General features: G+C 37.9%; 1 protein-coding gene across 4 annotated transcripts in view; it reads right to left on the reverse strand.

Annotated features, from left to right (window-relative positions):
- Window positions 1–25,611, reverse strand: part of ENKUR (enkurin, TRPC channel interacting protein) — a 54,292-nt gene that overhangs the window by 18,584 nt on the left and 10,097 nt on the right. For 3 of the 4 annotated variants that reach the window (XM_082452950.1, XM_082452949.1, XM_082452947.1), the window contains exons 3-5: window positions 21,061–21,284; window positions 11,163–11,309; window positions 605–5,307 (exon numbers count right to left, since the gene is read on the reverse strand). In XM_082452950.1, the coding sequence (XP_082309076.1) occupies window positions 5,131–5,307; window positions 11,163–11,309; window positions 21,061–21,284 (548 nt within the window). In that variant the 3' untranslated portion in view covers window positions 605–5,130. Of the gene's footprint in view, window positions 1–604; window positions 5,308–11,162; window positions 11,310–21,060; window positions 21,285–25,611 lie in introns of those variants that run through there. The other variant, XM_082452948.1, reaches the window with a different exon arrangement.

Consider the following 25,611-nt stretch of genomic DNA (forward strand, 5'->3'; position numbering starts at 1 on the left):
TATTTATGAATAGACCACCTTCTGTGAAATTAGATTGCCCTCTAAAGAGTTAATTATGATATTAAGCAGCATTGGCTTCCTTAACTGCTGAAAAATGTCCTTGAGCTGCTGAAAAGTTTCCTTCACTTTGGTAGTCGAATTGTGTTCATGTGGGCTGTATTAATGGGCACCTTAAGTCACATGCTAATTTTGGGACATCGATCAATGAGATTAACATACCTAGAGAGATAAAAGGATTTCCACATAAGAGTTTGGACTGCAAATATAAAACAGGAGCAGAGGAGCCCATATAGAAGGTGACCTGTATCCTGCTCAGAGCAGGGAAGAGGAAGGCGTGGCCAGGTGTTGAGAATTTCATTCCCATTTTCAAAGTTCTACCTTAGGAAAAGGGCACTCCTTTCTTGAATTTTCTTGGCTTCCTGGTTTTCTTCTGACCTCTTGGGTCACTCCATCTTTCATCTCCTTGCTCCTTCCTGCTCTCCCATCTGACTTCTGAACACACCAGTTGATGGGAGCTCATTCACTGTCTCCTCACTCAATTCTTTGTCCCAGGGTCTCATTCACACTGCTGAATTTCAAAATTTATCATTCTACCCCAGATCTCTTTTCTGACTCAAATATCTACCTACCTATCTAAATTTCCAGCTAGATGTCACAAGATTATCATAAATACAACACGTCAAAAATCGTATTCTTGGGACTTCCCTGGCCCAGTGGTTAAGACTCCACGCTCCCAATACAGGGGACACGGGTTCAAACCCTGGTTGGGGAACTAAGATCCTGCATGCCGCATGATGTGGCCAAAAAATAAAGAAAGAACACTAGCTTAAAAAAAAATTGTATTTTTCATTCTTCACCATAACCTCCTCCAATCTGCTCCTCCTTTAGATTCTTCCACCTCAGAAAATGGTGCCCTCACTGCCCAGTTGCTCAAATCAGAAATGTAGCTGTCATCCTTGAAACCACTCTCTTCTCCTTTCAATCCATCACCAAGTTACATTTTTATTTCTTAAATATTTCTGGAAGCCAACAGCTACTCTTTGCCTTCACTACCACAGCCTTGGTCTATGCCACTATCTTCTTTACCTGGAGGACTATGATAGTCTCCTAATTAGTATCCCCACATTCATTCATTCTTCCACTTTAATCCATATAGCAAATGATCATTTAAAAATACTCTTTGGGACTTCCCTGGTGGTCCAGCAGTTAAGACTCTGTGGTCCCAATGCAGGGGGCCCGGGTTCAATCCCTGGTCAGGGACTTAGATCCTGCATGCTGCAACTAAAGATCCCACACATGGCAACGAAGATCCCCCGTGCTGCAACTAAGACCTGGTGCAGCCAAATAAATAAATATTTAAAAAATAAAAAAATAAAAATATTTTTCACCTCGTGCCACCTCCCTGCTTAAAACACACCAGTGGCCCCTGCTTCCCTCTTCATCTTCACCTTGCACCTTTCTCCCTTCTCTAAGTACCATCCAGCCCTAATGGCTGCCTTCCTCCTATGGGTTCAGGGTTTCCTGCCCCAGATCCTTTACACATTTTATTCTCTCTGCTTGGATTCTTTTTCCCTCCACAATATTTCTCTTCCCCATCTCTCCTAACTTTTACTCATTCTTTAGCCTATTTTTAAATGTCGGATCCTGAGAAATGCATCCCCTTAACTATAAAATCTGATTTAGGACTCACTTTATATTCCCTTGCAAAATAGCCTCCTATTTTTTTTTCTTACCGATCACTAATTTCAATTTCTAATTATAGATGCATTTGTCTGATTACTTGTGTCTTCCAACATAGTTATTTTGTTCACTTTTCTACCCAGCAATCAGAACAGTTCCTGGCACATTATAGACAGTTAGTATTTGTTGAATTACAATGAATGAGCTTTGTTAGCTGAAGAGATTTTTATAATCTAATTACTTTTTTTTACTCTGTTCTAGCCAAGATACCCTTTTGATTATGATTTTTCTTCCCACATAGCTTGATAACTAGGAGAGAACACACTGATCATTTGAGAGATAGCTCTTAGTTTAAAAAGTGATGTTCACAACACCCTTTCATGATAAAAACACAAAAAAAACCCAACAACTAGGAATAAAAGGAACTTATCTCAACATAATAAAAGCTATATACTAAAAACCTACAGTGAACATCATGGTTAAAGACTGAAAGCTTTTCCTCTGAGATCAGCAACAAGGCAGGGATGCTTGCTTTCACCACTTCTATTCAACGTAGTACTGGAAGTTCTAGTCAGAGCAGCTGGCAAGAAAAAGACATAAAGCCACCCAAGTTGGAAAGGAAAAAGTAAAATTATCTGCAGATTATTTGATATTCCATGTAGAAATCTCTAAAGATTTCACACACAAAAAATAACTGTTAGAATTAATTACTGAGCTCAGCAAAGTAGCAAGATATAAGGTCAACACACAAAAGTCAGTTGTATTTCTATAAACAATGAATGATCTAAAAAGGAAATTACAAAAACAATTCCATTCACAATAGCATCAAATATACTTAAGAATGTACTTAACCAAGGAGGTGAAAGACTTGTATAATGAAAACTATAATACGTTGCTGAAAGAAATTAAAGAAGACAAAAATAGATGGAAACACATCCCATGTTCATGGATTGGAAGACTTAATATAGTTAAAATGTCAGTACTACTCAAACCAATCTACAGATTCAATGCAATCACTAGCAAAATCCCAATGGCCTTTTTTTGCAGAAATAAAAGAACCTATCCTAAATTCATGTGGACTCTCAAGGGACTCCGAATAGCCAAAATGATCTTGAAAAAGATGAACAAGACTGGAGGATTCAAAACGTTCTGATTTTAAAACTTACTAAATCATGTATAAACATTAGCTCAAAATGGATCAAAGACCTAAATGTAAGACCTAAAACAATAAAACTCTTGCAAGAAAAAACAGGATAAAAGATCCTTTACAACATTGGATTTGGCAGTGATTTCTTGGATATGACACCAAAGGCACAGGTAACAAAAGAAAAAATAGACACACTGGACACTTCATGAAAATTGAACATTTTTGTATATCAAAAGGCACTATCAATAAAGTAAAAAGGCAACCCATAGAAGAAAATATTTGCAAATCCTATATCTGATACGGAATTAATATCCAGAATATATAGAAAATTCCTAAAACTCAACAACAACAAAAAAATCAAACAATCCAATTAAAAAAATGGGCAAAGGGCATTTCTCCACAGAAGACATACAAATGGCTAATAAGCACAAGAAAAGATACTTAACATCACTAATCAGTAAGGAAATGCAAACCAAACTAAAATGAGGTGCCACCTCACACCTATTAGTATGACTACTACCAAAAAACAGAAAACAACAAGTGTTGGCAAGGATGCAGAGAAACTGGGACACTTGTACAGCATTGGTGGTAATGTAAAATAGTATAGCTGCTGTGGAAAAGAGTATGACATTTCCTCAAAAACTTAAAAATAGAATTACCATATGATTCAGCAAATCTACTTTTGGATATATACCCAAAAGAATTGAAAGCAAGGTCTCGAAGAGATATTTGTATACCTATGTTCACAGCAGCCTTATTCACAACAGATAAAACGTGGAAGCAACCCAAGTGTCCATCAACAGAAGAAAGGATAAGCAAAATGTGGTATATACAGACAGTGGAGTATTATTCAGCCTTAAAAAGGAAGGAAATTCTGCATAAATGAGAATTTATCATATACAGTTGACCCTTGAACAACATGGGTTTGAACTGTGTGGGTGTACTTACACGTGGATTCTTTTCAATAATAAACATGGTGGTACTACACAATCTGTGGTTGGTTGACTCTGAGGATATGGAACCATGGATATGGAGGAACCAAACAGACAGAGGACTAACTATAAGGTATACGCAGATTTTCAACTGTGTGGAGGATCAGCGCCCCTAGCCCCTTCATGGTTCAAGGGTCAACTGTACTATTCTTTATTTTATATCTGTCCTAAGGTAATAAAGGAATAAAGAAATGATGCCTAGACAGATACGTGAAAAAAAGTTTAAAGTGAGTTTTCAAAAATATTTGTATATAAAAATTTTTCTCTAATGAAAGTTAGCTTTTCTACAATGCTCCCAAATTCCGTGTTTGTGGAAAAGCCTGAAAAAATTATCATTTTTTTCTGTGTTGCCAACAGGATAAAAATCAGTGTAAGCAGTAAAAATGGTTATTGCTCTGATATTTTATAGTTTCATATATTTTACCAAATTTCTCTATTTAAAATTTCATAAAAGAATCTTTTCCTTCTTGGACATTTATAGGCTCATTTATTTTGAGTTGAAGACAGCTCTACTTACATAAACTTATTGCTTAATAAATTATGTAACCTTACAAATAGAAACATTAGAATTCATGAAATAGAGAAAGCCAAAAAGAAAAAGTAATATCCATTTTAGTGAAATACACATAGTAAATTATGGAATAAAGCACCTAGAATAGCAGTTTTTAAAAGTTGGATGTCAGGAAGAAGGGTATTCTCTTCAACAATCCTTAGTAACACAATTTATAAGTTGTCTCCTTGATTTTATGTTATCTTCTTAATTTTTCTTCCTCCAAATGTAAACCTCTCAGCCTATATATAACATTATGGATATTAAAAATATTTATAGGTGTGAATAGCTGCAAATGACATAGACTACCAGAAAATATATGTAATTTTTGGATCTCTGGAATAATATGTAGAAAATACTTCAGAGTAGTAAAAAAGCTTACACCACTATTTCCAATTCAAAATACTTTACAGTTTTTAACCTTGTATTCCTTGTATTACGCAGTGTAGAAAAAAACGTGAAGTTCTGAGTGCTGACTTTATTTTTCAGGGCCCAGAAATGAATGTTTATCTGAAACAAGTACATCAAATTTTAATCAGGTTATACATGGAAACCCTGACACTGGTGAAAAAATAATTTTTTTTTTCTCTATGTAAGTAAGTAATACAATTATTCTTTAAATGTTGCCTAAGCGTTTTGGTAAAGACTAGTTTTATACTCTTCATAGTATTTTCCTCTTTGAAAAAAACTTATGATTTAATTTCTATGTTTTCTGTGGGTTTTCTTTTCTATGTTAAAATGACTATATTTTTAAAAATCCACTATTGCTTATTAGCAATATAAATAATTTTGTGCTTTTCGAGGACACCAATGTCGTGTTCCAGCTGCTTCATCTCTTCTTCCAGCTTCTGCTTGCGAATCTTCTTTGGTATGGAGTCGATGAAGACCGAGAGGGACTGAAACTCCTTATGTACTTCTTCCCAGTTCTTTTTCAGCCCCTGCAAATGGTAAAGAAAACTGTACATAGCCAAGTAAACCGCAGAAGCAGAGTAAATCGCAAAGAAAATTGCACTGGGAAGGAAAAATGTAAACAGGTAAAGAAAGCTGACAAAAATAACTAAAAAATGATATGTGTTTATCAAGTTCTTGGCCACAGTAACAAAAAATACTGTACAGAGGCCAAACCCTGTCCTTGATTGTGTGCTCAATTCCCACTGGGAGTATTTATTTTCTTTGTTTTTAATGTTACTGTACTTGTTTTTACCATCAAATACGTGTATGCAGAGTTATGAGTAGTATGAAACTAAGCTCGTAGCAAATGCTTTGGTAAAAACAACTTAAGAGTTGATGTCCCAAGCAAAAAAACAATTTTGAACAGGAAATTATTTCTTATAAAAATTTTCATTTTTTTTCTTTAGAAAAAAAATATTATCCTCATTCTTCAACAGAGAAATCACATCAAAACACTTGATTCTGACTTACATGGCCATGTTTTCTTATATCTGACTAAATGGAATTGTATAAAATGCCAAAATTCAATTTAACAAGTGATAATCTTTTATGTGTTTTCAGTATTAGAAAGAATTCTTCCTCCATATAGTTAATGGATCTATACTTCCCATTAATTTATTCTAGAAATGACTGAAATATCATTACATGTAACGCATATGCTAATTCAATAATGTAAGTTAATGTTTTATGTTCTCAGAAACCAACAAATTCAAAATTAGGAATCTCTTAGGAGCAATAAAGGTTATTTCCATCTCTGCACAGTTATCATTTCTTATCACAATGCACTAGAGGCTCCATTGATAAAATGGTCTTAAACTAATTGAACTCATGCAATGAAATTTTATAAATTAACACTGTTATTCACTATGGGTGCACAAATCATTTTATTTACACAAAAATGAAAAGTAAAACTGAAAGTAGAATTTAAAATATTGCCTGGAAATTATGATCCCTGACACACAGATGGAAAAACATATCCCATGCAAATGAAGACCAAAAGAAAGCTGGGGTAGCTATACTTATGACAGAAAAAACTGACTTTGAAACAAAGACTGTAATAAGGGACAAAGGGCATGACATAATCATAAAGGGGTTGATACAACAAGAGGATATAACATTTTTAAATATTTATGTACCCAACATAGGAGCATCAAAATATTAATGCAGGGCTTCCCTGGTGGCGCAGTGGTTGAGAATCTGCCTGCCAATGCAGGGGACATGGGTTCGAGCCCTGGTCTGGGAAGATCCCACATGCTGCAGAGCAACTAGGCCCGTGAGCCACAACTAGTGAGCCTGCGCATTTGGAGCCTGTGCCCCGCAACAAGAGAGGCCATGACAGTGAAAGACCCACGCACCGCGATGAAGAGTGGCCCCCGCTTGCCACAACTAGAGAAAGTCCTCACATAGAAACAAAGACCCAACACAGCCAAAAAAATAAAATAAATAAATAAATAAGTCAGGAATTCTTAAAAAAAAAAATTAATGCAAATATTAACAAATTGAAAGAAAAAACCAGACAGCAATACTATAATAGTAGGGGACTTTAATATTCCACTTACGTCAATGGATAGATCATCCAGACAGAAAATCAGTAAGGAAACATCAACTTTAAATGACAGGTTAGATCAGATGGACTTCACAGATATATATAAAACTTTCCATCCAAAAGCGACAAATACACATTCTTCTCAAGTGTACACAGAACATTCTCCAGCACAGATCATATGTTAGGTTACAAATCAAGTCTTAATAAATTTAAGAGGATTGAAATCATATCAAACATATTTTCTGACCACAATGGTATAAAACTAGAAATAGACCATAGTCTATTAAGTATGCATAGCATTATGTTTAAAAAACCAAATACTGTAATTAAAAAAATACTTTACCGCTAAAAAATGCTAACCATCATCTGGCAGTGCAGGGTTTCCACAAATCTTCAATTTGTAAAAATCTCAGTATCTGTGAAGCACAGTAAAATGAAGTGCAATAAAACAAGGTATGCCTGTACCCTAATCAAGTGGGATTTATTCCAGAGAGGCAAGGCTGGTTCAATATTCGCAAATCAGTCAATGTGATACACTACATTAATAAAGTAAAGGATAAAAATCATATGATCACCTCAATTGATGCAAAAAAGCATGATAAAATTCAACCTCCATTTATGATTAAAAAAAACTCTCAACAAAGTGCATACAGAGGGAACATACCTCAACATAATAAAGGCCAAATACGACAAACCCACAGCCAACATCATAATGGTGAAAAGCTAAAAGCTTTTCCTCTAAGATCAGGAACAAGACAAAGATGCCCACTCTTGCCACTTTTATTCAACATAGTATTGGAAGTCCTAGCCAGAGCTCAGGAGTAGCATAATTTAAAATTATTGATTAAAAAAAAAAGAAAGAAAATATGGTCCTTGAAAATCATGGCCATACATTTAGATTTATGAGAGAATTAGAAGTGCCTTATATAACAATACCTTCATAATAAGCCCTCATAGTACAAATTTAATCTTGTAAACTTTTCGGGGACAAAATGATTTATTTCCATGCTCAGGTAAAAATGACTACAAGTTTGGACACACTTTATAGAAAAGATCTGTTGAGAAAAAAGGCCACAAATGCTGAACATTTCTTGAGTGAGATTATATCAAGGATTTGGGAAAGGGAAAAGGTAGAAGCATCTTCTAAATTTTAAAAAGAGGGGGATGGGCTAACACAGTTGTTAATAGTGTATGAGAAGTATTCCAATAAGAAGTCCTCAAAAGAATTCTGTTTCTCTACAGCCTTTCATTATGAAATGGGAAATATGTTTCCACAGGGCTCCACAGGGTTGCCTATTGCAGAGAAGAAATCTATGTATTTATACACTTTGAAATATCAAAGGTTTCTCATAGCTCCTTGGGTGATCTTTCCCTATTATTTGTGGTCACAGCAGCTACACGTTTTGCAGTCTTTCTTTTTAAAGGATAGTCTTCTTTATCTTCCAGTGTGTACAATAACATTTGGATCAAAGTCAACCTCTAGGGATGGGAACTAAATGTGATTGATATTTCATATTATACCGAAATTGCCTCTTAGCGGTTTTGTGGTTATTTCATGTAAAAAAAATCTTTTATCCACTGCAGCGATACTGATTTTCCCTTACCTTTATTTCTTCATTTTTCTCTCTGCTAGTTTAATACTGAAATAATATTGTTAATTTTGGAAAAATTTCACATAGGAGAAGCAGTCATAAAACAATAGGAAGTGTGTTCAGGTCCATCCTCCTCTGCTGCCACCCCCATCCATTCTCCACCTTCTTGTTCTGCGCTGTGACTAGGGGCTGGGCGGTGGTGGGGCTGAGGTATTTATTCCTATGGGCTGCTCCTCCCCCAGCACTGTTCCCTCCAGCCTCTGCCTGAATTCAGCCAAGGAAGGCACCGGTGGGAGGACAGCGAGCTTGGGGCATTTCTTCCCCCACCCTTGACATCACCTGGACACGACTGGCCCTTCCATCCGTGACTACAGTGCCTGTCGGGGCCCCTCTTCCAGGCTCCAGCTCCCACCCAGCTCTGGTAATGCTGTTTCCTGCCCCTGCCCTTCCAGCCCAGGGTGGTGGTGATTCCCACTGTCCCTAGTCCTGGGTGCCTCAGTGTTCCTTGTTGGTTCCCTTAGCCCTGCTTCACCTCTGTAAATAGTTCCTTTGTAAATTCTCTTCAGAATCCCAGCCGAGTATGCCTTCTATATAATGCTGGATCCGAGGCGGGAAGAGCTTCCCTCTGTTGCCTCTCATGCACGTGCTTATCATGTGGTAGGAAAACACCGGCCTGGGAACTGGTCGATGTGCGTTTTAGTCCCTCGTCAGCTACTTGATAATGTTGTGACCAGGGGCAATGTAAATCAACCTCCAAGTTCACTGACAGTAAGGACCACGTTTGTTTTGCTCACAACAGTATATCCCCCAGGCTGGGTACAGTGAGTGGAACATGGTAGATTAGATGTTCAGTAGATGAATGGAGGGATGAATGAACAGATGTGCCCACTTAATACTGATATATTTGTATTTTCTATCCTCATCTGTGAAATGAGAAGTCTGGAATAATTAGACCAGATGATCCCTTCCTGGATAATGAGACTGTTATTTTATGAAGAATGAGCAGAATGTGCCCTACTCGGGGACATATGACCATACTGTCACAGAACTACATGCAACTCTCAACCAGGGAAGGGAGCAGGGCTCAGGGTTTGTCAGGGACAGAGCTCGTGGCTTTGTTACCATGGCAGCTACACTACCCAGCTAATACGGCATCCAAGGGAGGATCGGCTATTGTCTATCAAAGTGTCTACAAAGAAACTCTGTAGCGACCACATCAGGAAGCTGAGAGCTGCTGACCCACTAAGCAGGTGCCCGAGGGAAGAGCCTTTTCCTTCCCAGGGAGGTTCTTCCTTTCTTTTCCTATTTTTATTAGATATGAAAACCTGGCTTTCACAAAGGCATGTATGTTTTAAGAATGGCAGACTCTGATGGAGGGAGGGAAGGAGGGAGGGAGAGAGGGAGGGAGGGAGAGAGGGAGGGAGGGAACCAAAGAGCGGTGCTCTTCCTGAAAATGACGGGCCGAGTCCCACTTCCATGTGTGCCAGACTTCTTGCCTGCCTGTCCTCCTTCCTTCTCTCCAGCGCACCATTATTAATCACCTGTGTTTACACTGGGCACTAGGTTAGGCATTGCAGAGATTGCTGACAACAAAGAGACAGGGTCTCCGTCCTCGGGCCACTCCTGCTGTCTGCGATGTCCTCTTACTCTGCAGTTTAAGGCGCAGCTAAAGACCTACCTACGTCCTGCACTGGATGTTCATGCCTGTGAACCTTATAAAACATATGATCTGTACACACACACATCTTTCTATATGTACATATATACACAGCACCTCTTATCAATTAAATTACAACATTATCCATAGCAGAAATTTTATTTTATGCCCCTTGGGGCTTAGCATGATACTCTATGCAGAACAGACATTTAATAAATGTTTACTGATGATTGGGATGACACTGATAAAATGCTAAGAATTTATAACAGCATATGAATCCATTTTAATGTTGTAAAAATAGCTTTTTTTTTTCTGTTTTGAAAAGGTCACCAGAAATGACTTTGTAGAAAGCTTTCAAAGTAACAAAACAAAGAATAAAGTACTATTTTTACCTCTGCAAGAGAGCACAACTATAGAACAGTGTAAGTAGGTGCTTAATAAATACTCTCTAAAGATGATGGAGCAACGGTGCTCACATCCCCCAATATTTTAAATGCTTCAGATAGAAGTCTTGCATTAAAAACTCCAGTGTAAGTGTCTTTAAGTCTGTTTTATTCCAAATAAAGAAAACATATGTAAAGCCTAACACCTGGTTATTTTAAAATCTGGACACTTGCTTATAAGAAAGAAAAAAAAAGTTGGTCTAGGGACAGTTTCAATTATTCTAGAGCTCCACCTAGTGAAAAATATCTACCTTATGGATATTATTTTTGAAAAATTCAGGGGCATGGGAATGAAAATCAAAATGCTTTTTTACTTTATTTATGCACGTTCATTGAAGGAGAAGCTTAGCTTGCTTATGACACTACTTCAGGAAGAAACAGAAGCTCACCTAGTTGGAAACAAATTATTATTCAACAATCCCTATATCACAACTTTTTGCTCTCCCCAAAGAGCCAGCTTTGTTGCATGCAGTTGTCACTATAAGCAAAAGAGAGTGTTCTGATTTCAAAATCAAACTGCTGGCCTTAATAATCACTGATGGTGGACCTTTCTTTCACAGATGTTTTAAAGAGTTACACATGAATGTAAACTACAGACGCTTACCTGCAGAACTGCCACCCTTTCTTCATCAGATAGCCTTTTCATAGCTGCTTCCCTGAGGTTTTCCTGGATATAGTCATCATATTCTTCCTGGGCTTTCTTCACTTCTTCATTTCGCTTACGTATATATTCAGGCGTGACACCATAACCCTTGTAAGGATTTTTCAGGAAAAAAAAATTAACATCCTGAAAGTAATCTTATATATGTGTACATACCAAGCAATGATTAGGAGCAAAAGAAATGTTACAGACTTAAAGCCTTTGCTCAAAACACTGCAAGTTAACAAAAGTCGGTGATTTTTTTTTTTTTTTTCCTATTCGGAACTAGTTGATTCTGGTCATTTAAAACCATCTGTGCTGTTATCATGGCTGTTTGTTTTCCCTCTTTTGAATGTTCCCAGTGCCTGTTCTTGGCTGATGACTTGGCCCTTACTTTAACCCGAAGAACTGGATTTTCTTTATATCTTTTAGGTGCTTCAGATTATACCTTGAAATATCTCAAGTATCTTAAGGTCTCTTGTGCATGATCTCGTAAAAGAAAAAAAAAAAAGGAAGATAAATGCTTCCAATGCATTGTAAGAACAAACTCTTAAAGATGTCTAGGCACATCTGCTTTAAGAAAAAATTGACTTGGGCCCCGAAGGTTGTTTTTGGAACTACAAAATACAATTTTAGGTTCCTGGGCTGCTTACAAGGACTGACAGTGAAGCAATCAGCTATGATTCTTTCAAGTTAGTGAATGTGTCGATACCACTGTGTAGAGAAACAGAACTACTCCCTGTTCATTCTTCAAAGAATTATTTCAGGATGTACTTGGTGCTAGCTACACTAGTGAATAAGAAAGGCAAAGTTTCTGTCCTCGTGGAATGTGCATTCTATACTGAGAGAAACTCACCAAAAATAAAGTATAAAATAATATATATAAGTGCTCCACAGTAAAATACAGTAAGAAGAAAGAAAGTCATGAGAACTATTTGAGATAAATAAACATGTCAGGGAAGACCAGACGGCAGACAGCAGAAGCAAGAAGAACTACAATCCTGCAGCCTGTGGAACAAAAACCACATTCACAGAAAGACAGACAAGATGAAAAGGCAGAGAGCTATGTACCAGATGAAGGAACAAGATAAAACCCCAGAAAAACAACTAAATGAAGTGGAGATAGGAAACCTTCCAGAAAAAGAATTCAGAATAATGATAGTGAAGATGATCCAGGACCTCGGAATAAGAATGGAGGCAAAGATCGAGAAGATGCAAGAAATGTTTAACAAAGACCTAGAAGAATTAAAGAAAAAACAAACAGAGATGAACAATACAATAACTGAAATGAAAACTACACTAGAAGGAATCAATAGCAGAATAACTGAGGCAGAAGAACGGATAAGTGACCTGGAAGACAGAATGGTGGAATTCACTGCCATGGAACAGAATAAAGAAAAAAGAATGAAAAGAAATGAAGACAGCCTAAGAGACCTCTGGGACAACATTAAACACAACAACATTCGCATTATATGGGTCCCAGAAGGAGAAGAGAGAGAGAAAGGACTCGAGAAAATATTTGAAGAGATTATAGTCGAAAACTTCCCTAACATGGGAAAGGAAATAGCCACCCAAGTCTAGGAAGCGCAGAGAGTCCCAGGCAGGATAAACCCAAGGAGAAACACGCCAAGACACATAGTAAACAAATTGGCAAAAATTAAAGACAAAGGAAAATTATTGAAAGCAGCAAGGGAAAAATGACAAATAACATACAAAGGAACTCCCATCAGGTTAACAGCTGATTTCTCAGCAGAAACTCTATAAGCCAGAAGGGAGTGGCATGATATATTTAAAGTGATGAAAGGGAAGAACCTACAACCAAGATTAGTATACCCGGCAAGGATCTCATTCAGATTCGATGGAGAAATCAAAAGCTTTACAGACAAGCAAAAGCTAAGAGAATTCAGCACCACCAAACCAGCTCTACAACAAATGCTAAAGGAACTTCTCTAAGTGGGAAACACAAGAGAAGAAAAGGACCTACAAAAACAAATGCATCACAGTTAAGAAAATGGTAATAGGAACATACATATTGATAATTACCTTAAACATGAATGGATTAAATGCTCCAACCAAAAGACACAGGCTTGCTGAATGGATACAAAACCAAGACCCATATATATGCTGTCTACAAGAGACCCACTTCAGACCTAGGGACACATAAAGACTGAAAATGAGGGGATGGAAAAAGATATTCCATGCAAATGGAAATCAAAAGAAAGCTGGAGTAGCTATACTCATATCAGATAAAATAGACTTTAAAATAAAGAATGTTACAAGAGACAAGGATGGACAGTACATAATGATCAAGGGATCAATCCAAGAAGAAGATATAACAATTATAAATATATATGCAGCCAACACAGGAGCACCTCAATACATAAGGCAACCGCTAACAGCTATAAAAGAGGAAATCGACAGTAACACAATAATAGTGGGGGACTTTAACACCTCACTTACACCAATGGACAGATCATCCAAAATGAAAATAAATAAGGAAACAGAAGCTTTAAATGACACAATAGACCAGATAGACTTAATTGACATTTATAGGACATTCCATCCAAAAACAGCAGACTACACTTTCTTCTCAAGTGCACATGGAACATTCTCCAGGATAGATCACATCTTGGGTCACAAATCAAGCCTCAGTAGTTAAGAAAACTGAAATCATATCAAGCATCTTTTCTGACCACAACGCTATGAGATTAGAAATCAATTACAGGGGAAAAAACGTAAAAAACACAAACACATGGAGGCTAAACAATACGTTACTAAATAACCAAGAAATCAAAGAGGAAATCAAAAAATACCTAGAGACAAATGACAATGAAAACATGATGATCCAAAACCTATGGGATGCAGCAAAAGCAGTTCTAAGAGGGAAGTTTACAGCAATACAAGCCTACCTCAAGAAACAAGAAAAATCTCAAGTAAACAATCTAACCTTACACCTAAAGGAACTAGAGAAAGAAGAACAAACAAAACCCAAAGTTAGTAGAAGGAAAGAAATCATAAAGATCAGAGCAGAAATAAATGAAATAGAAACAAAGAAAACGATAGCAAAGATCAATAAAACTAAAAGCTGGTTCTTTGAGAAGATAAACAAAATTGATAAACCATTGGCCAGACTCATCACGAAAAAGAGGGGGAGGACTCAAATCAATAAAATTAGAAATGAAAAAGGAAAAGTTACAACAGACACCACAGAAATACAAAGCATCCTAAGAGACTACTACAAGCAACTCTATGCCAATAAAATGGACAACCTGGAAGAAATGGACAAACTCTTAGAAAGGTATAACCTTCCAAGACTGAACCAGGAAGAAATAGAAAATATGAACAGACCAATCACAAGTAATGAAATTGAAACTGTGATTAAAAATCTTCCAACAAACAAAAGTCCAGGACCAGATGGCTTCACAGGTGAATTCTATCAAATATTTAGAGAAGCGCTAACACCCATGCTTCTCAAACTCTTCCAAAAAATTGCAGGGGAAGGAACACTCCCAAACTCATTCTATGAGGCCACCATCACCCTGATACCAGACAAAGATACTACACAAAAAGAAAATTACAGACCAATATCACCGATGAATCTAGATGCAAAAATCCTCAACAAACTACTAGCAAACAAAATCCAACAACACAGGGGCTTCCCTGGTGGCGCAGTGGTTGAGAATCTGCCTGCCAATGCAGGGGACACAGGTTCGAGCCCTGGTCTGGGAAGATCCCACGTGCTGCAGAGCAGCTGGGCCCGTGAGCCACAACCACTGAGCCTGTGCGTCTGGAGCCTGTGCTCCGCATCAAGAGAGGCCACGATAGTGAGAGGCCCGCACACCGCGATGAAGAGTGGCCCCTACTTGCCACAACTAGAGAAAGTCCTCGCACAGAAATGAAGACCCAACACAGCCATAAATAAATAAATAAACAAATACTTTAAAAAAAAAATCCAACAACACATTAAAAGGATCATACACCATGATCAAGTGGGGTTTATCCAGGCATGCAAGGATTCTTCAATATATGCAAATCAATCAATGTGATACACCATATTAACAAATTGAAGAATAAAAACCATATGATCATCTCAATAGATGCAGAAAAAGCTTTTGACAAATTCAACACCCATTTATGATAAAAACTCTCCAGAAAGTGGGCATAGAGGGAACCTACCTCAACATAATAAAGGCCATATAAGACAAACCCACAGCAAATATCATTCTCAATGGTGAAAAACTGAAAGCATTTCCTCTAAGATCAGGAACAAGACAAGGATGTCCACTCTTGCCACTATTATTCAACACAGTTTTGGTATTCCTAGCCACGGCAGTCAGAGAAGAAAAAGAAATAAAAGGAATACAAATTGGAAAAGAAGAAGTAAAACTGTCACTGTTTGCAGATGTCATGACACTATACATAGAGAATCCAAAAGATGCCACCAGAAAACTACTAGAGCTAATCAATGAATTTTGTAAAGTTGTAAATAATTACATAATTAATGCACAGAAACCTCTTGCATTCCTATACACTAATGATGAAAAATCTGAAAGAGAAATTAAGGAAACACTCTCATTTACCACTGCAACAAAAAGAATAAAAACCTAGGAATAAACCTAACTAGGGAGACAAAAGACCTGTATGCAGAAAACTATAAGACACTGATGAAAGAAATTAAAGATGATACAAACAGACAGAGAGATATACCATGTTCTTGGATTGGAAGAATAAATATTGTGAAAATGACTATACTACCCAAAGCAATCTACAGATTCAATGCAATCCCTATCAAACTACCAATGGCATTTTTTATGGAACTAGAACAAAAAATCTGAAAATTTGTATGGAGACACAAAAGACCCCGAATAGCCAAAGCAGTCTTGAGGGAAAAAAACGGAGCTGGAGGAATCAGACTCCTTGACTTCAGACTATACTACAAAGCTACAGTAATCAAGACAATCTGGTACTGGCACAAAAACAGAAATATAGATCAATGGAACAGGATAGAAAGCTCAGATATAAACCCACGCACATATGGTCACCTTATCTTTGATAAAGGAGGCAAGAATATACCGTGGAGAAAAGACAGCCTCTTCAATAAGTGGTGCTGGGAAAACTGGACAGCTACATGTAAAAGAATGAAATTAGAACACTCCCTAACACCATACACAAAAATAAACGCAAAATGGATTAGAGACCTAAATGTAAGACTGGACACTATAAAACTCTTAGACGAAAACATAGGAAGAACACTCTTTGACATAAATCACAGCAAGATCTTTTTTGATCCACCTCCTAGAGTAACGGAAATAAAAACAAAAATACACAAATGGGACCTAATGAAACTTAAAAACTTTTGCACAGCAAAGGAAACTATAAACAAGACGAAAAGACAACCCTCAGAATGGGAGAAAATATTTGCAAACGAATCAATGGACAAAGGATTAATCTCCAAAACATATAAACAGCTTGTGCAGCTCAATATTTTTTTTTATAATAATTTTGTTTTAATTTTAGGAATTTTTTTAAAATTAATTAATTAATTTATTTTTGGCTGTGTTGGGTCTTCGTTTCTGTGAGGGCTTTCTCTAGTTGCGGCAAGCAGGGGCCACTCTTCATCACGGTGCGCGGGCCTCTCACTATTGCGGCCTCTCTTGTTGGGAGCACAGGCTCCAGACACGCAGGCTCAGTAGTTGTGGCTCACGGGCCTAGTTGCTCCGCGGCATGTGGGATCTTCCCAGACCAGGGCTCGAACCCATGTCCCCTGCATTGGCAGGCAGATTCTGAACCACTGCGCCACCAGGGAAGCCATCGTGCAGCTCAATATTAAAGAAACAAACAACCCAATCAAAAAATGGGCAGAAGACCTAAATAGACATTTCTCCAAAGAAGACATACACATGGCCAAGAAGCACATGAAAAACTGCTCAACATCACTAATTATTAGAGAAATGCATAACAAAACTACAATGAGGTATCACCTCACACCAGTTAGAATGGGCGTCATCAGAAAATCTGCAAACAACAAATGCTGGAGAGGGTGTGGAGAAAAGGGAACCCTCTTGCACTGTTGGTGGGAATGTAAATTGATACAGCCACTATGGAGAACAGTATGGAGGTTCCTTAAAAAACTAAAAATAGAATTACCATATGACCCAGCAATCCCACTACTAGGCATATACCCAGAGAAAACCATAATTCAAAAGGACCAATGCACCCCAATGTTCATTGCAGCACTATTTACAGTAGCCAGGACATGGAAGCAACCTAAATGCCCATCGACAGATGAATGGATAAAGAAGATGTGGTACATATATGCAATGGAATATTACTCAGCCATAAAAAGGAACGATATTGGGTCATTTGTAGAGATGTGGATGGATCTAGAGACTGTCATACAGAGTGAAATAAGTCAGAAAGAGAAAAACAGATATCGTATATTAACGCTTGTATGTGGAACCTAGAAAAATGGTACAGATGAACCAGTTTGCAGGGCAGAAATAGAGACGCAGATGTAGAGAACAAACGTATGGATACCAAGGGGGGAAAGTGGCAGGGCGGGGGTGTGGTGGTGGTGGGATGAATTGGGAGATTGGGATTGACATGTATACACTAATATGTATAAAATGGATAACTAATAAGAACCTGATGTATAAAAAAATAAATAAAATTAAATTAAAAATAAAAAAAGATGTCAGGGAAGACCTCTCTGAGGAAGTAGCTGTTGCGAGATATGAGTCATTAAAACTATTCGCAAATATTCTGGTTCTTCTCCTTCTAGGCACTTGGTATGACAATATTTTCCTGCTCTCCTTCACGTAAGATGCAGCCATGTGACCTGAATTTCCCCGTGTGAGTGGAAGTCATGTCCTTTTTGGGTAGAAGCCTCATGAACTAATGGCTGACTTGCCGTGTTCTGTTTCTCTCTGGTGTGGTGATGGGTGATGTTTTCGGTAGCCTGGGTCCTGGAATGAGGACGAGAAGCAGAGCTCCCGACGGTCCTCAATGCACAGGTCGCACGAGCAAGCAATAAGTCTTAGTTGCTTTTAGTTACTGAAATTTGGGGGTTGTTAACCACAGCACAACCTAACCTAATCCTGACAACAAGGGATAGAAATCCTAGCTACAGATGTGTTCTGGAAAGTTGCAAAGCACTATACAAATAGACTCTAAGAGCTCAGTATTCTGGTAAGTTAGTTTCATGGTAACCAGTTCAATCCATTTCACGAAACACTGAGGGCAACACCTCATTTCAGCTTAGTACAACCACTGAGGTTCATAATGATGATTGTGTCATCACAAGTGATTAAATTATATTTAGCATACTCTGTTTAGGAAAAAGAACTACCTCACAAATGGGTAAAAGCTGCAGTGATCTGAAATATTCCCATGTGTTGGATCATTGAGGGCTAATGTATACTATAAATATTAATAATTGCATATATTATAATATCCACTCTTTACTGAACTTCTATTAGGTACCAGGTATTGTGTCAAGTGCTTAATATATTTTATATCATTTAATCCTCACCATGCTGTGATAAATCTAATAACTTGTTAAAAATCAGAGTTAAGTAAGTGGCAGATTTAGAATTTGAAATGCTTGTCTTCCTATTATTGCTATGTAACTCAGGCATACATCCATGTTTCAGTTTGCTTACACAAATTATTCTCATGGCACAAATGGGCATGTAATACTTTATATGGAACTAAAACATGAGGTTCATTCACTTTTAAAAAATGGCCTTGCCTTTAAAAGGACTTACTATCTCACTTACCAATAATAGATTTTAAAGCTTAACTCAGATAAGTAGAAAGTAAGTTGAGTTAGTTCTTCGTAAGCCCTGACTGGTTAGCCATTGAGAGTACACTAGGAGCAGAGAATTTGCGTGGCTTCATAGACAAGCACAGGTAGACTAACCTTGTATTTTTCTGTCTCTGTGATGGAGACTCTCAATTTCCTGTTCAAGGCAGAAAATGTATTGAAATGGACAGCTTAGGTGGAAGGCAGCCAGTGTGGCGGTTTGTGGCATGACCATCAAAGGAGAAGGGTTTTTACATGATGGTGGAGAAATGATGGATTGGAAATGGCTTTAAAAAGTCAGAAAAAAAAAAAAAAGTCAGGAGAGCGGCTTCCCTGATGGCGCAGTGGTTAGGAATCCGCCTGCCAATGCCAGGGACAGGGGTTCGAGCCCTGGTCTGGGAGGATCCCACATGCCGTGGAGCGGCTGGGCCCGTGAGCCACAGCTGCGGAGCCTGCGTGCCACAGCTACTGGGCCCGTGCACCCTGGAGCCCATGCTCCACAACCGGAGGGGCCGCAACAATGAGAAGCCCGTGCACCGCAACTGAGAGTGGCCCCCGCTCGCCGCAAGTAGAGAAAGCCACGCACAGCAACAAAGAACCAAAGCAGCCAAAAATTAAAAAAAATAAAAAAAAAAAGATCCAGGAGAATGAAATTTCTGCTTTTCCACACCCTATGGGACAAGGACCCTGAAGAACCTCCAGGGGCCATAGAAGGAAGACGTATCCAGAGAAACTTGAAATCTTTGTAAGCATGAGCTGCCAACTCCTAGATTCCGACTAAGGTCTTCCAAAGGTGTCTCAGCCAGCTGAGTGACAAGGATTTCTCAGGGAATAAGTAGTGTTCTCTGACAACAGCCTTGACGTTCCTGTTTTGACGGTGAACAGTCATTGGATTCACCATGGTAGATCACTGGATGACCTCAGTACAAGCCCCTCTTACATCAATGTTACAATTTCCTCTTTTTCTCTTCTTTTCTTCCTTCTTTCCTTCCTTTCTTTTTTGCCACAAGTTATTATTATGCATTATTATTCTTTAGGATTTTGTACTCATATTATACTATGTGTGTTTCTAGCACTTTTATGCTCTATAAGTATGCAAAGTAAAATAGGTCTTATATAAGGTATTTTTCATAAGCTTTTTAAATTTTAAAGTTCTATACTTAAACTGCTAAACCCAAGCTTCTATAATTTTCAACAATGAAATTATATGCCTATCTGATAAGCACCTTTTCAGATAGAAATGAAGGTCCTGAAAAGACTAAATATTGTACAGCACTTTCAAGGTCTGCTTTACTCCAAACCAAACACAAATGAGTATATTCAAACTGAAATAGTACTGTGAATTATTTACAGTACACTGATAGGATGGATGGTTCTAAAGTTGTTTTCCTCTTCATTTCTCTCATTCTGTTAACAAGATAATGTAAACTAATGACTAAATCTTAGGATCTTCTGAAAGGTTATTCCTTCTAGATTTATAGTAACAACTGTGCTTCTAGTGACAATTCCACCTCACCGAAAATGAGTACCTTTTAGAGAATGTTTCTTATAAATGTTAAATATATTAATAATTGAAATTACGAAAAACAATTACAGTTTTCCTCTACTGAACTATATGTTGTTGTTCATTCCAAATTCTCTGTAATTTCATCACACTAGATTTGGACCAAACACAGACTTCAGAGGAGTGAGAACTGGCATTCTAGATAATTTGTCCAGTGAGAACACTATTTTTTTAATTGAAGTACAGTTGATTTACAATATTATATTAGTTTTAGGTGTACAACGTAGTGGTTCAAAATTTTTATAGATATAAACTCCATTTAAAGTTATTATAAAATGTTAGCTATATTTCCCTTGTATCTTATTTATTTTATCCATAGTAATCTGTACCTCTTAATCCCCTACCCCTTTCCAACCCCTTCCCCTTTACCTCTCCCCACTGGTAACCATTAGTTTGTCAGTGAGGGCACTATTAGTGATAATACAGACAACCATTATGAATACCATATTTAAATTATCTGAATATCAGGTCTTATTAATATATCACAAGGCTACCTTTTTATTGATGTACTTTGGAACTAGTCCTGAAGTTTCAAGGTCATGCTTGTCTCCAGTTCTTTTGTCAACATAAATTGGTTTAGGTTTTTTAGCCACTCCCATAATGACATCGGCTGCATTTGTATTTATAAAATTTTTTTCACTCTGTATTCCCATGACTGGATGGTCCGTCCTCAATGGCACAGGAGGCTTTCTGGGCTCATTCCGTTCAAACTTTTTTTCTGTTAAACATAACATTTCCTTGTTAATATTGAACGATAAATGTGGCTACTCAGTACTATTTATAGCATCCAGATATTTTACCACTAGTATATTAGAGTTTTATTAATAATATATTCAAATATTTAAGGTAAAAATCAGTAATCATAAATGCAAAAAATTAAATGTGACATAATCAATTAATATGTTGGAGAACAATATAAAAATCTAAGGGAAGAAAATAAACACCCCAAATCATATGCTAGCTAAAACATTTTTATTAGCTATTATAAAAATATTTTCTTATAAAGATTTCAATAACAAATGTTCAGTATGCCCACTGAAAAAAGTCCAAAGAAACATTAACACTTTTTTCTGAGTACCTTCAATATTATGAATAATTGCCTCTTCAGAGGAAAGTTACTGTAAAATCGCCAAGTAAATAAATCAAACTTGATGTATCTGATGTATCCAAGAATCTGTGGATGTTTTTCACTAAAACGATTACTATTTTAAGGTATAAAAATCATGTAATAGCAATGTACCTAACATGCAGCTTAAGAAATGATAAATGACCAACACTGCTGAGGTTTCCTATTCACTCCTCCCTGATTACAGGTCACCTCCTAAAATAACTGCTCTCCAAAGTGACTTATCTCTCTCTACCACATTCTCTTCATTAGCAGCAGATGAAACTGGCCATTTTTATACAGTCTCTTTGACTTGACCATTCCAACTTATCTATTTTGATACAGCCACATCAAAGTGGTTTGTCAAAATGCTAAAATGTAAACACTTTATTTCCAAGAACCGAAGGCAACAACTATCTTGACAAAACCTTACTCAAAGGCTTCCCTGGTGGCGCAGTGGTTAAGAATCTGCCTGCCAATGCAGGGGACACGGGTTCCAGCCCTGGTCTGGGAAGATCCCACATGCCGCAGAGCAACTAAGCCCGTGAGCCACAACTACTGAGCCTGTGCTCTAGAGCCTCCGAGCCAAAACTACTGAGCCCACACGCCACAACGACTGAAGCCCGCTTGCCTAGAGCCCATGCTCCACAACAAGAGAAGCCACCGCAATGAGAAGCCTGCACACCGCAATGCAGAGTAGCCCCCGCTCACCGCAACTAGAGAAAGCCCGCATGCAGCAACGAAGACCCAATGCAGCCAAAAATAAATAAATTAAATAAATTTAAAAAAACAACAAAAAACCCCACCTTACTCAAATCTTTAACCCCATCACAATTACTATGGACTTTGACTTTATTCATTTCTGTACTGTTTGAACTTTTAAATCATTTTATATAACTTTTATTATCAGAAAAAAATACTTATTATTAAAAGTTTATGGATTATCTCTTGTTATAGGCTGAATTGTGTCCCCCCCACCATATTCATACATTGAAGCCCTAAATGCCAGTACCTCAGAATGGGACTGTAGTTGGACATGCTTTTAAAGAGGGACTTAAGTTAAAATGAGGTCATTAGGGTGAACCCTAATCCAATATGACTGATATCCTTGTAAAAGGAGGAAATTTGGACACAAACACACACAGAAGGAAGCCATGTGAAGACACAGGGAGAAGACAGCGATCTATAAGTCAAGGAGAGAGGTCTCAGAAGAAATGACCCTGGAAACATCCTGATCTTGTTTTTTTGTTTGTTTTGTTTTGTCATTGGTTTTTTTTTTTTTTTTTTTTTTTTTTTTGGCCATTCCGTGTGGCATGTGGGATCTTAGTTCCCCAACCAGGGATCGAACCCATACCCCCTGCAGTGGAAGCCCAGGGACCACCAGGGAATCCCCACTGGACCACCAGGGAATTCCCAGTAACACCCTGATTTTGGACTCTAGCTCTCAGAATTGTCACAAAATAAATTTCTGTTTAAGCTACCCCATACTTGTTATGGTAGCAGCCCTAGCAAACCAATATACCCCTGATAATTCTACACCCCACCCCCGGAAACATTATAAAGGAGGTTTTGAATGTTCACTTATTCATTAATTCATGCAATATATTTTTGTTGAGCAATTAGTATGTCCCCAGGTAATGCTCTAGGAACTGTGGATACAGGAGTGAACAGAAGAGACAAAGTCCCCTTTCTCATGGAGTTTACATTATAGTGGGGGATGAAAAAATAAAATATAATATGTAGACTATACTGTATATATTTGCTTGAACTATATGTAAAATTGTTTATTGTTTTTGACCTACAAAAATGGTTATCCTCTTCCTATTTAACATACTACTGAGATGTTGTGAGCATTGTCAGAAATTGAATTAGGGAGTTCTTCCAAAGCCCGGAGCAGAGAATAAGCCTGTTACAACCCAAATAGCTCCCTTCTACCAGATATACCTAAGTCAGGTTGGGTATATCAAGTAAGGTTGGCATAATCAGTTTGCCTAAAAAACCAGAGGCATCACATCTTATAGATGTTCACATGGGAAACATTTAGAAGCCAGATTTAATTATGAGTTGAAAGCGCATGCAAAGGACTCCCATAACGATAGCTTTAGAAATGCAATTAAGAGGCAAAACTGAATTCTCAGAAAATGAGGAAACAGTTTAGAAAGACTGATAATTCATTCTTAGTTGAGTAAGTATATTATAAACCTTGGTTGTTTGTGGTTATGCACTGGATAGAGCCTAAAGCCCACCCCATCTTACCCTTATATCTATCAATATCTAAACATCATATTTTTTTCATCCGAGCAGTAGGGGTGGGCAATGTGGGGTGGCTCGGAAAATGGGGCGAGGATGTCTCTTTACAAATTATTCGGTGGTACTGTTAATAAGTCTGAAAACCAAATGACTGGGTTTCTTTTCAGGCTATAATAAAATGGCGATATCAACACGGTCTCGTAGTCATGCAGATGTTCTACTACTTAAATTTAGAGAAATCTTCTTGTACCGGTTAGGTATTTTTCAGTGTGTCTAGCAAATTATTGTGTTCAGAATGGCAGAATATTCACCAAGAGACTGGCAGTAGCTTTGGCCTATATTACCTTTAACTTTGTCTCACTGGACGGGGCTTTTAAAGCTCTTGCAATGCCTTGAATTTCTTTATTCCTAAGGCCAATGAAATATTGTGTTTCTTTTGCCTTATAATGTTTATAAGAGAAGAGACAGACTTCTTCCCTTTCTCCTTATTTGAAACTTAGGCTATATATAGTTAGGTTATGTAATATGCTTAACCTCGGAGAGGATTCATGAGGACCCAAGTAGTATCATTGGTTCTAAGGCACTTAAAGTATTAAATTCCATTTTAAGACTTTCCAGTGTTCTCAAGTGCTTGTGGGTCACAAAATAATAAGACTCCACTTAAGGGAGCTACAAGAGAGGCTTCTGAAGACATGAATTTCAGCATGAATGTTGTATTTTCAGACTTGCTTCTTCCACCTTTCCCAATAATGTCCTCATCCTCTGTCACGGCATGAGGGTTATGAGAGAGGATTGTGGGACACATAATATTGCCATAGGGAGAAATAGTTTCATTTTTGTCAAAAGGCACACCCTAGTTGGGCTTGAGATACTGCATTATTTCCTTGATGCCAGAAGATGGGAAGAGGCTTTTTTGGACTGCGTCAGGTCTTCGTTGCTGCGCACGGGCTTTCTCTAGGTGCGGTGAGCGGGGGCTACTCTTCGTTGCGGTGCGCGGGCTTCTCATTGCGGTGGCTTCTCTTGTTGCGGAGCACGGGCTCTAGGCATGTGGGCTTCAGTAGTTGTGGCACACGGGCTCAATAGTTGTGGCTCGCGGGCTCTAGAGCGCAGGCTCAGTAGTTGTGGTGCACGGGCTTAGTTGCTCCGTGGCATGTGGGATCTTCCCCGACCAGGGCTCAAACCTGTGTCCCTGCATTGGCAGGCAGATTCTTAACCACTGCACCACCAGGGAAGTCAGCGAGGCTAACTTTTTAAAATAGATAGACTCATTGCCCTCTTCTCTTTATTATCTGAAAACATCAGGGAAGACATACCCAAGATGGGAAGAAGTTGCTTCCATGAATACCAATAACAATTCCTTTTTCATCCACTCTCCACTTTCCTGATGGCCTTTTCCCCTGATATCCATATTCTCTATGACCACAACTGACTACATAATTTGTGAGGCCCAGTACAAAATGAAAATGTGGGGCTCCTTGGTAAAAAATTATTAGGCATTTCAAGATGGCAAAAGCAGAGCATTAAACCAAGTGTGGGATCCTTGAAGCACGGGGCCCTTTGTGACTGTACAGGTAGCATGCCCAAGAAACTGGCCCTCATTCATGAAGGCTCCTCCATTACATCTAACTCTTTCAGTGTCCTAATGGTCTTAGAGATCGGAGAGAGTTAAAGTCCATACTCAAGGCTAAAG

This window comes from Balaenoptera physalus (genome assembly GCF_965194825.1).
Source record: "Balaenoptera physalus genome assembly, chromosome: 2".
In the NCBI taxonomy this organism is placed as follows: domain Eukaryota; kingdom Metazoa; phylum Chordata; class Mammalia; order Artiodactyla; family Balaenopteridae; genus Balaenoptera; species Balaenoptera physalus.